Source organism: Moschus berezovskii, chromosome X (assembly GCF_049115385.1).
Source record: "Moschus berezovskii isolate FMDL1 chromosome X, NW_MosBer_1.0, whole genome shotgun sequence".
Lineage (NCBI taxonomy): Eukaryota > Metazoa > Chordata > Mammalia > Artiodactyla > Moschidae > Moschus > Moschus berezovskii.
Genome location: NC_142488.1, coordinates 149,046,053 through 149,058,547, shown reverse-complemented (window position 1 = coordinate 149,058,547; position 12,495 = coordinate 149,046,053). Strand labels below are relative to the sequence as shown.

At 38.1% G+C, this 12,495-nt stretch overlaps 1 protein-coding gene across 1 annotated transcript; it reads left to right on the top strand.

Moving 5' to 3' along the window:
* The first annotated feature begins 3,725 nt into the window (after nt 1-3,725).
* LOC148773547 (heat shock transcription factor, Y-linked-like) lies at nt 3,726-5,440 on the top strand. The gene is given in 4 exon segments (XM_088834187.1): nt 3,726-3,793; nt 3,795-4,224; nt 4,705-5,343; nt 5,345-5,440. Coding segments are annotated over 4 exon segments (1,233 nt in total).
* The last annotated feature ends 7,055 nt before the right edge of the window (nt 5,441-12,495 follow it).

The window sequence follows — 12,495 nt, the reverse complement described above, 5'->3', positions numbered from 1 at the left end:
AGGAAAGGTCGTTTTTAAAATTTTTGCCTCTAGTGTTCCCATGGTTTAGGTTTCTATGTCACCTTAGCTGCATCAGATTGTCCTCAGGGCACTAAAGCCTGGTTCTAACCATAGTGAATTTGATACAGCCCAGGCCTCCCTCCCAGGCCCCACTGTATTATGGTGGACAGGAGCATCTGAGCCACTTCTCGGTTGGTAATTGCAGTTACTGGCATAATCTGTGTTTTTGTTCTTTTTCCCCCAGTTCTGTTTCTTCCCCCACTGACACCTATAAGAGAGGGTTTCCTATTTTGTGCAAATTCCCTCTCCTTTATGACTCTTTCTCTAAGATGGGTCTCCATCCCTAAAAACTTTTACTCTCTTTATATCTCTTATTTTGTCCTACCTCCTTTTTAAGAGATGGGTTTGCCTTTCTCAGTTTCTAGGGCCCATCAACATCGTTCACAAGTTGGTTTCTGGATGGTGTTCCCTGTGCAGTAGATCCTTTGATGTATTTATGGGGGAGAAAGTGGTCTGTGCCTCCTATTCCTCTAACATCTTGAGACGTAACCACGACCCTGGAATATCCAATTTATTAACTGAAATCTTGCTGTTGTTCAGTCACAAAGCCATGTCTGATTCTTTGTGAGCTCTTGGACTGCAGCACACAAGGCCTCTCTGTCCCTCACCATCTCCCAGAGTCTGCCCGAAATCATGTCCATTGAATGGGTGAAGCTACAGAACCTTCTCCTCCCCTCTCACCCACTTCTCTTTCTGATTTCAATGTTTCCTAAGAATCAGGGTCTTTTCTAGTGAGTCAGTTCTTTGCTCAGGTGGTCAAAGCTTTGGAGCCTCAGCTTCAGCGTCAGTGGTTTTAATGCATCTTCAGAGTTGATTTCCTTTTTGTTTGACTGGCTTGATGTCCTTACAATCCAATGGACACTCACAAGTCATCCCCAGCAGAGAATTTTGGTGTTTTCACATCTGTACATGTCCACTGGAACCAATATAGATGTGACTCAATGGGCCTCCATTGGTCAAGTCATGTCTTCAGTTTTTAACATGCTTCTAAATTTGTGATAGCTTTTCTTCCAGGAAGCAATTGTCTTCTAATTTTATAGCTGCCATCACCAACTGCAGTGAATTTAGAGCCACAGAAGAGGAAATCTGTCACTGCTTCTGCCTTTTCCCCTTCTATTTTCCATGAAGTGGTGGGACCAGAGGCCATGATCTTACTTTTTGTAATATTGGAAATACAAATGTACTATTCACCAAATGTTTTCCTATCAACATTGACAATTACTGGTTTCTTGTAACTTTGTTTTCTCTCCGTGTTTAGGATAAGAAATTATTTTATAAGCATATTCTAAGATGATAGTTATTCATTATATAGAATACTTTTGGTTTTAAGTTTCCTGCTAGAAACATCTGTGCCATGCTTCTGTCACAACTGGGTAAAATGTTGATAAAATACACAGCCTATAAAATATTTCCCGATTAACATAACATAATGAGCTTGTTCATGTTACCTAGTTAGATTTTCTCTAATGTGGCAACTATGGAAACGCAAAGGAGGACAAGATCCAAGAGATATGATGTGGAGAGGGGGCAGGAAGCTGCACCACTGTGGCATGAAGGGAGATAAATTTTGATCATTGATGATTTCTATAGAAATATTTGGTACCAGAAGTTTAAAGTGATGAAAGAAAGTTTTGCATACTGAATTATGGAGAAGTGATTCTGATGTACACATCATATAATTTTAATGTTCAGCTCCCCCAAAAGAGCCTGATTATGATCTATGCACTGTGCACTGCATAAAACAGTTTGCATCTGTTTTCCCCACTAAATGGGTAGCTGTTATCCCAAGTCCAGCTATCTGACCATTGTGCATATGGTTCAGACATGTTTCTATGTTACTGAAGACTTGAATGTTTAAAATTGTATCCAACGTGAGGAGAGCAACAACTTTCTTAGAAAAATATTTTTAAGTAACTGAGTGTTGCGATTTTATGGGCTCAAGGTGTTCTCATATATATGAACTCCATCTCTTATTACAGTAAGAATAGTGGAAGATGATCTAGATTTAGGAAGAGCCTTTCAGCAACAGGATCTGAATTATTCAGCCAGAACATTATTAAGTAATACTGGGCTTCCAAAACAGTTCATTTAGGACCTTGGTGGTGAGCAAAGAGTTTGGCCAACTAAATAAAGATGCCTAAAATTATATTTTGACATATATATATATATATATACACACACATATACTTATATACATGTATGTGTGTGTGTATGTGTGTGAGTATTAAAAATGGCTTATAATTCCTGTTAGGTATAACAGCAATGGAAAAAATTAAAACCCAAATGTAGAATGATTCAAAGGCCTACTTGGTTATTGAATATATGTAAAGTGGAAATACTTCAAAATGTATTTTCTTGACTGCATCTAAAATATGAGGACTCTTTTATATCACTCCCCTCTTTCTTTTCAATAAATATCTACTGATCTTCAAAAGTTTGTCCAGGTTTAATGACAATAATAGACAGACATACTGTTTACATGACAGAAAATATTAGATCTCAGGATTATTTCCAACTCTGAGCTCCATTTCAACAGGAAATAGCCAAAGTTGTTGTTGATGCAAACACTCCAAGAACTGGGGAACCTGAAACAGAAATCGAACCTGCAACTGAGATTTTTCTGTCACATTTATGATCACCCTCTAAGTCCAACACTTTATTTCCTTTCTTGTTCTAAGCAGTCTCTTCTTAAGATTGCAAAGTATAAAAAAAGCGAGAGAGAGGTAGGAGATTGTAGACCTCCTCGTGTTCCAAGAGTAATTTTAATCAGAGAAGTTAGAAAACGCAGAAACAAAGGGAAATAATCAAGCAATATAAAATAATAATGATTTAGCCATTAAGCAAAGTCAAAGATCTTTAGTCCCTCCTCAAGGGCCATAGATACTATTCTGAGCGATATCCTGTGAGCAGTTTTAGAGATGCTAAAGCCCCAACTAGGCTGAAATTTAAGTACATAGATCACAGAGTAGTTGGAACTAGCACATTAATGATGTTGTCACCTAATATCCTCAGTAACAGTCCATTAGTAGAATGTCTTAAAACTGATCACACACCCCATGGCCCACCCTCACTCTGTCGTTAAAATCCTTCCCCTGAAAGCATTTGGGGAGTGTGGGTCTTTTAAGCACCAGCTGCTAGGATGCCTTGCTTGGTCCTACAATAAACGCTACACTTGCTTTCACTGCAACCCACAGTCAGTTGACTGACTTTATTGCACAGAAGCGAGCAGACCCAAGTGTGGTTTGGTAACAGTACTGAATATTGAGAATGTGTGTATAGAAGGGTGATAAATCATTTTTATTTCAGGAACCAAGTAGATTTATTGATGTGATTTTTCTGTGTAAAAATTCTTTAGGAATGAGATTTTGCAGATTTCATATTTTTGTTTACTATTTATGTAAGCAGCCTGAATTTTAAGTTGATACAGAAGTAAACACTGGTTGACCATTACCCTTCAATTGCCAGGAGACCAGTGACTGTGATATCACATCTACCCTTCAATTGCTAGGATATCAGTGACTTTGTGATGTCACAGCTCTTTGACTTTGAGAACCACTGTGATGATCTAGAGAGTTTATGTCTGTAGGCCAGCTAGGCAGCATTTCAAGTTGCAGTGTGTAAAATCAGACAAATAAGAAAAGTATCTGAAGAAAGATTTCTTTGATATGGCACATATTTCTTCAGAAATTCAAGATGTGCCTCCTAAAGATGAATCAACTGGTTCAGAAACCTCCTTTGTGTGATTACACACTTACTGAGGACTCAATTTTGAGATCTAAGATTGAAGAAGATGCTTTTCAGGATTTGTTTGAGGAAGTTGTGATTAAAATACCACGTTACACATTTTCTGTCTCTGAAACAGATGAATTGGATTATTTTCTTGCACTCAATTTTCCTCAAAAACTTTGGAAGATATTTGAAAGTGATCAGTTTAAATCTATTTGGTGGGATGAGAGTGGCCCTTCTATAGTGATCAATAAAGAAGTCTTCAAGAAAGAAGTCTTGGAAAGGAAGGCCCCTTTCAGAATACTTGAAACTGATAGTATGAAAAGTTTCGTTCGACAGCTTAAAATTTATGGGTTTAGAAAACTACAAACTTTTCAAATATCTGCTTCACTAGCTGACTTTCTGGAAGAAGAAAACAATGTCTCTGTTTTGAGCAAGGTATTCCAAAATTTCACTTATTATTGGCAATATGTAAAAATAAATCACATGACCTAGAAAGCATGTTCATATATTTACCTAAAACTGAATTTAAAATTGAGATAATAAACTGTTGAAAAAGTTTTGTTTTTTGAGGTTAAAACATTTAACAAACATTTGGTATTTGATATTTAACAAACATCCCTAGCAACTTGAAACTGGATACAAGCCCTGGAGTTAATTAAAGTGGAATTTACTGTATATGTTTACAACATATTTTTACTTGGTATTTACTATATTTACTGTATATGTTTACAACAGATTTTTACTTGAGGATCATAATTGTTTCTAACATGTAAGGTGTAAAACTACTAATGAAGGTGTTTTATTTGATGCTATTTAATTTGTATCATTAAAAGAATAAATTTTTATAGTTTAGCTTTGTTTGTCAGTTTTACCTTAGTTTATAAAGAAACTAAATATTTTCTCCTTTGATTTTAGTTACAGGTCTATTGTAATCCAAATCTCAAAAGAGGCTATCCCCAACTTTTAGTAAGAATGAAAAGAAGAGTTGGGATTAAAAAGGTCTCTCCAATATCTTCATTATTTCAAGATTACAAGAAGAATCATTTTAAAGCAAGGGGAAACATAGATGATCGTAACTCTAATTTTCTTCCTGAAACTAGTGGGGAGACTGCATTTTCAGCCTCTATAAGTTTAAGTGCGCCTTTCATAGGAAAGCCTTATACCAGGCAGACAGTCGCTAACACAAGTGTCTTATCTCCATGTGATTTCCCTTCCCCATCATCAATATCAGTTAGACAAACAGAACAGATTGTGATAGATCAACTTGCTGTTTTAAATCAGTTGAGCATTTTTAATCAGCACTCACATAGCAGCTACACTCAAACAAATGGCCGCATTGAGAACTTTGCTACTACAACTACTTCTACTTCTCAGAGCCACATCATATCTCCATTACAGAGCAGTTATTTTGGACTGATGGTGGAGCCTTCTAAATTTCCAGTTAGATACAGCGATATGTCAGCCCATGACAGTCCTTTTCCCAACCTGCAACAGAGAGGCAACTCATGGTCCCCAGTGCCAAGGATCCGCGATACATCTGCCTCTTCTCTTTCAAGGTCAACTCATCAAGACTCTTCATTATATGAAAACCATCCTAATTAAGACTAATCTATCAAATAAATGTCAGATTATGCAGCATAATGAAGATTAAAATTTACGGCTGGAGATGTCAACAAATTCCTACTATTCTCATATTTTAACAATAAAGTTACATGTTCATCTTCATAGTTTCATTTTCTATTTTGAAACAAGAGTAAAATGGGGCCTTATTTCAATTTCTGGCTATTTTGCTGCATTGTTTAATAAACTCCTTAGTTCAAGGAAACAGTCTTTATGCATCCTAGGTAAATAGCAGCTAATCAGTTGTTTGTAAGCAAGAAAAGGAGAACAAAGGGAAAAGAGGTAATCGCTGTAAATGTGATTCCTGAAATCATCCCTGCTGAAATGAATGGGTGTCTAAATTAAGATGGTATAGGAGGAGGAAGAGATACAAATAAAATTTTAAAATACAAATACACAGAACATACCTTAAAGCATTCTCAGTCACATCATGAGTTATTGGATAGAGTTATTGGATAGTTTGGCAAGCCACTCCAGTACTCTTGCCTAGAAAATCCCATGGATGGAGGAGCCTGGTGGGCTGCAGATCGTGGGGTTGCTGGGGGTCAGACACAACTGAGCGACTTCACTTTCACTTTTCACTTTCACACATTGGAGAAGGAAATGGCAGCCTGCTCCGGTGTTCTTGCCTGGAGAATCCCAGGGACGGGGGAGCCTGGGGGGCTTCTGTCTATGGGGTCACACAGAGTCGGACATGACTGAAGTGACTTAGCAGCAGCAGCAGCAGCAGCATTGGATAGTTAGACAGATAGTCTTCATTAGAGAAATTTATTTCATACTTGAAAATATAGATGTCGTAGCATATCCAAAAGCATGGCCACCATCATACCATCACTGGGATACCAAAGATAACATGACATAGTCAATGATTGGCCCCTGGTCAGCACAAGACAGGTATTTTACAAGTGGTATTATATAGGGTCATTTTTGCTCTGCTCTCGTTAAGGCATGCCTTTATTTCCTCCCACCAAGATTCCACCCTATATTTCCTAATGCATATTTAGATGTTGTTTATCTGTTCCCACAGAGACAGAATACATACCTTCTGTGGTTTCAGCACCTCAGCATGGTTAACAAATTCTTGGAAGACATGATATCTTTTTCCTTAGTTGTTTCATTATCTTTCTGTTACACTGTGCTTCTGGAGCTACAATCACTCAAACTACTTTCAGTCATGCTAAGCCCTATCTCACAACGTTGCCTCAACTCTTTCTTAGGGTTGAAAGAAACCTCTGTTTGCCCTCCTATCAAGGCATGCACAGATATCAGGTCTTCGATGTGTTTTGGGTCTACCCTCTTTTCTTTATGTATCTTTCACATCAGCTAAAACTTAGAGCCTGAAAATGACACCGTTTAAGTACTTACTGAATTATCAATAAATGTAATAACTAGTCAAATGCTATATACATTACTCAACAACATCCCATAACCTGCAGCAACATCATAATTGACCTTTCCTATTTACTGAGAATTTTTTCCAAGATGATAAATATTTATTATATTTACATGAATGTCACATGTGATAATTCAAATTATAAAATGATTGCTGCTCTCATGCAGTTTACAGTCTATAAGAACCCATTCTAAGCATGTTGTTTCAGGCCCCAGTTCCCTAACTTTCAGTAGTAGTTGTAGAGATATGTTTTTAAAAATGAATCATTCAATTTAATCATCTGGAAAAGTCATGGAGTAAGCAGCAATCAAAATCAATGGCTGATCCTTAATATAGTTCACAATTAACTACTCTGAGCAGAGTGTCTGCTTATTGGACTATCCAGATTGTCATGAACGGTACCTAGAAATCTTGGCAATCTCAAATTTGTGGTCATTCCTTTAGACAGTAGTGGTAACATCAAGTCATGTCCCTATTTTATTATGGTAATCCACATAGGACAACACCAATTTAATCGCCATTCTCATTCTTGCAGCCAATGGAAAGTGAAATCTGTGGAATATTTGTGCAGATAAGGAAGTGGTGCACACAGCACACTCTTTTACTTTCACTGAAAACTTTGATTAAATGTAGATGAGAAGACCACACTTTAGAGAGGTAAGCATTTTACAGCAATTGTAAGAGTTATGAAATTGGTGTCCTTATGAATTGGTTATCACTTCAAACACAAAGTCCAGTGGCCTTGGTTTAGATTTCAGGCATCTTACTACGTAGTCAAATTCGCATGCTTTGAGAAATATCACCTTAAATGCGATTCAGTTCAATTCAGTCACTCAGTCATGTCCGACTATTTGCGACGCCATGAATCGCAGCACGCCAGGCCTCCCTGTCCATCACCAACTCCCAGAGATCACTCAAACTCACCTCCATCGAGTCGGTGATGCCATCCAGCCATCTCATTCTCTGTCGTCCCCTTCTCCTTCTGCTCCCAATCCCTCCAAGCATCAATCTTTTCCAATGAGTCAACTCTTCGCATGAGGTGGCCAAAGTATTGGAGTTTCAGCTTTAGCATCAGTCCTTCCAATGAACACCCAGGATTGATCTCCTTTAGAATGGACTACTTGGATCTCCTTGCAGTCCAAGGGACTCTCAAGAGTCTTCTCCAGTACCACAGTTCAAAAGCATCAATTCTTCAGCGCGCAGCTTTCTTCACAGTCCAACTCTCACATCCATACATGACCACTGGAAAAACCATAGCCTTGTCTAGATGGACCTTTGTTGGCCAAGTAATGTCTCTGCTTTTGAATATGCTATCTTGTTTGGTCATAACTTTCCAAAGAGTAAGCATCTTTTAATTTCATGGCTGCAATCAGCATCTGCAGTGATTTTGGAGCCCACAATAATAAAGTCTGACACTGTTTCCACTGTTTCCCCATCTATTTTCCATGAAGGGATGGGACCAGATGCCATGATCTTCGTTTTCTGAATGTTGAGCTTCAAGCCAAATTTTTACTTTCCTCTTTCACTTTCATCAAGAGGCTTTTGAGTTCCTCTTCACTTTCTGCCATAATGGTGGTGTCATCTTCATATCTGAGGTTATTGATATTTTTCCTGGTAATCTTGATTCCAGCTTGTGCTTCTTCCAGCCCAGCGTTCCTCATGATGTAATCTGCATAGAAGTTAAATAAGCAGGTGACAATATACAGCCTTGACGTACTACTTGTCCTATTTGGGACCAGTCCTTTGTTCCATGTCCAGTTCTAACTGTTGCTTCCTGACCTGCATATAGGTTTCTCAAGAGGCAGGTCAGGTGGTCTGGTATTCCCATCTCTTTCAGAATGTTCCACAGTTTATTGTGATCCACACAGTCAAAGGCTTTGGCATAGTCAATGAAGCAGAAATAGATGTTTTTCTGGAACTCTCTTGCTTTTCCCATGATCCAGCGGATGTTGGCAATTTGATCTCTGCTTCCTCTGCCTTTTCTAAAACCAGACCGAACATCTGGAAGTTCACGGTTCATGTATTGCTGAAGCCTGGCTTGGAGAATTTTAAGCATGACTTTACTAGTGTGTGAGATGAGTGCAATTGTACGGTAGTATGAGCATTCTTTGGCATTGCCTTTCTTTGGGACTGGAATGAAAACTCACCTTTTCCAGTCCTGTGGCTACTGCTGAGTTTTCCAAATTTGCTGGCATATTGAGTGCAGCACTTTCACAGCATCATCTTTCAGGATTTGAAATAGCTCAACTGGAATTCCATCACCTCCACTAGCTTTGTTCATAGTGATGCTTTCTAACACCCACTGGACTTCACATTCCAAGATGTTTGGCTCTAGGTGAGTGACCACACCATCGTGATTATCTTGGTCGATTACATCTTCTATTTCATTACCATATGCTGATTATTCCTTCTCACTCCCTTTTAACTTCTTTTCATGTTCTGCTTTGAGTGGCAGGTCCATCTCAAAAAAAAAACCAAAAAACAGGATTAGTTCACTTAGTCCTCTGTGATTACTTTGAAAAGGCATGGATAAGGATGTCCAATATATCATGTTTAAAAACTACTGTTTTTGGGAGGTGGGTCATGGAGGATCCTGCTGTAATTTATGTCGGAGAGTGTTTTGCCTATGTTCTCCTCTAAGAGTTTTATAGTTTCTGGTCTTACATTTACATCTTTAATCCATTTTGAGTTTTCTTTTTGTATGGTGTTAGGGAGTGTTCTAGTTTCAGTCTTTTACAAGTGGCTGACCAGTTTTCCCAGCACCACTTGTTAAAGAGACTGTCTTTTCTCCATTTTATATTCTTGCCTCCTTTGTCAAAGATTAGGTGTCTATAGGTGCGTGGATTTATCTCTTCGATTTCTATTTTGTTCCATTTATCTATATTTCTGTCTTTATGCCAGCACCATACTGTCTTGATGACTGTGGCTTTGTACTAGAGCCTGAAGTCCGGCAGGTTGATTCCCCCAGTCCATTCTTCATCCTCAAGATTGCTTTGGCTATTCGAGGTTTTTTGTACTTCCAAACAAATTGTGAGATTATTTGTTCTAGCTCTGTGAAAAATACCGTTGGTAGCTTGATAGGGATTGCATTGAATGTATAAATTATTTGGGGTAGTATACTCATTTTCACTATATTTATTCTTCCAATCCACGAACATGGTATATTTCTCCATCTATTAGTGTCCTCTTTTGGACTCTGTGGGAGAGGTGAGGGTGGGATGATTTGGGAGAATGGCATTGAAATATGTATATTATCATATGTGGAACGAATCACCAGTCCAGGTTTGACGCATGATAAAGGATGCTCGGGGCTGGTGCATGCGGATGACCCAGAGAGAGGATCAAGAAGAGGGGGAAGGGGGGTTCAAGAAGAGGAACACATGTACACCTGGGCAGATTCATGTCAATGTATGGCAAAACCAACCAATATAATATTGTAAAGTAATTAGCCTCCAATTAAAAAAATAATAATAAACAAGAACAACAACAACAACAACAAAAAAACTACTCTTTTTGTTCTCTCCTGAAAACATATTTTAAATTGAACCTCAATTGCCTTACCAAGGGAAGCCTGGTAACATGATACATTACCTTGGTGATCAATTCCCATATGGCTTTAACATATCAGTAAGTTTAATTCTCAAAAGCTTATAGAGAATATATTCAATATATTAGGTAAACATTGTACATTAACTGAATTCTCTTTCCTTTATTTATTTTATAATTTGTGCCTAAAATAGAAAATTTAAGTGAGGTAAATGCAGAAGATTAGGGTAAAATGTCAAAAAATTGATAGGAGAAGGTCAGAGGATGGAATAGGATGCTTAAAGTGTAACAAGCAAATGTGTAATTGCAGGGCCTAAAGAGGTCAATATATCTTCAATATTGTTACCCTACAACATTATTTTCATTTTAGCAAATCACAGAATAGTCTTATATACAAAATATTCTAAGATCCTCTGGAATGCAGAACAAAGGTATATCATTTAAAACATTCTGATTTAAAATGTAACTAGAGTGAAATCATTCAACTACAAAAAGAAACAAGTCACAGAGAACTTCTGTGTAGTTCATAGGTGTCCTTCAGTGAGCCCTTGGGTTTTCTTTTCCTTTTGTTAATTGTGTTTTGAGCATAGAAGATTGTGACTGTGCTTGTGTGTGCCCATCAGAGTAAGAATGTGCTTGTGAGTGTATCTCTGGGTTTTCTTTTTGATATTTATGTTAGAGATTTTGGCTTAAGAAATGGTCATTTCAAAAATAGATGAGGCACAAATTAAAATGCCCATTCAAAAGTCTACTTTCTCTTTTCAAACTGCAAGACAAAAGGGTGAGTTTCAAAGGTTGAAAGCATTTCAATAATAACCAAGCTACTCCATCCAAATATAGTTGAAAACTGTGGTACTCTCCCAATCAGCCCGGCAAAAGTTAAGTGGGACCTTAGGTGTCTATTTTGTCTGGCAATAACAAAACACCCACCTTCTAATATGGCAGTACCAGAGAAGGCTAAGTAGACGCCTGAAGTTTCAACCAAGTCCTTCCTGTAAGAGGATACTACCTTCCTTCTTAGCCAGGAATGTACTGTGAAGATTTAATGGGAAGTATGGAGGCTGCACACTCACCAATAATGAAGAACACTCTTAGGAATCAAATGAAACTAAGGATGAAATCTGGAATTCTGTTCCCACATTGTGCAAGTTGTCTTCCCCCATCCCAAGTGTATCAGAAAGACAGTTAAAAATAGAAAGAATAACATATAGCATGGCCCACATTCTTCTTACCTAATATCTTAGTTGTCCAAGCCATGCCACACTGCTAAGATGCTGACTATACAGGACTTATGGGCTTAAACTCTGTGTGGCAACCATCAAATAAAAATGTTATGAATATTTGAGATGCACTGATAGTGCAAATCTATAAAGCCAAAAGTCTTGAGATCTGATTCAAAGAGGAAAACTGTACTCCCTGACATCAATTTTATAGGGCTATCACATGCATTCATTCACTTCCACAATCCTCAGTATTCATCTGAAGACAAAAACTGTGACATTAGGAAAAGAGGAATGGTCTAGTCACAGAGAAGGCAAGTGGCAAAGTCAAAATGGATCCAACCACCTACCAGCTTCCATGCTGAGTAATGTAATCCCTTGTATGCATTCTTAAGGGTGACTAGGATGCACAATCAAAGATGCTGCTCACTGGATTACAGAGTTTGATTGAGAAGCTATGTTTGTTTACCTCTCACCCCATTTCTAAGATCACATACCATGCCTGTTAACACATCAGAACATGGGCAGCTCTAGCAGACACTTACAGACAGTGCCTATTTCTGTCTAAGACCAAGGTTGTTGATCCAAGGGGCATGTTGGCTAAGGCTTCCATCTCAGGATACCACATGACTCTGCAGGAGTTCTCCTCTGGAAAGCTCTCAAAAGACATTGTGAGAAGTACATTTTGAGGGAGGAAAAGAAGGAAACTGACAAGAGCTGTATTCTTTCTAATTGTCCTCAATCTCACTTATCATCCCAGTTACAATGACAGAGTTAATGTGCTATCTGAACCATCTCCCAAGCACTGCCAATACAAATTTTTTGATGTTGTTCAGTCACTCAGTCTTGTCTGACTCTTTGCAACTCCATGTACGCAAGAATCCCGGGCTTCCCCATCCTTCAAAGTGCCCACAGTTTTCTCAAACC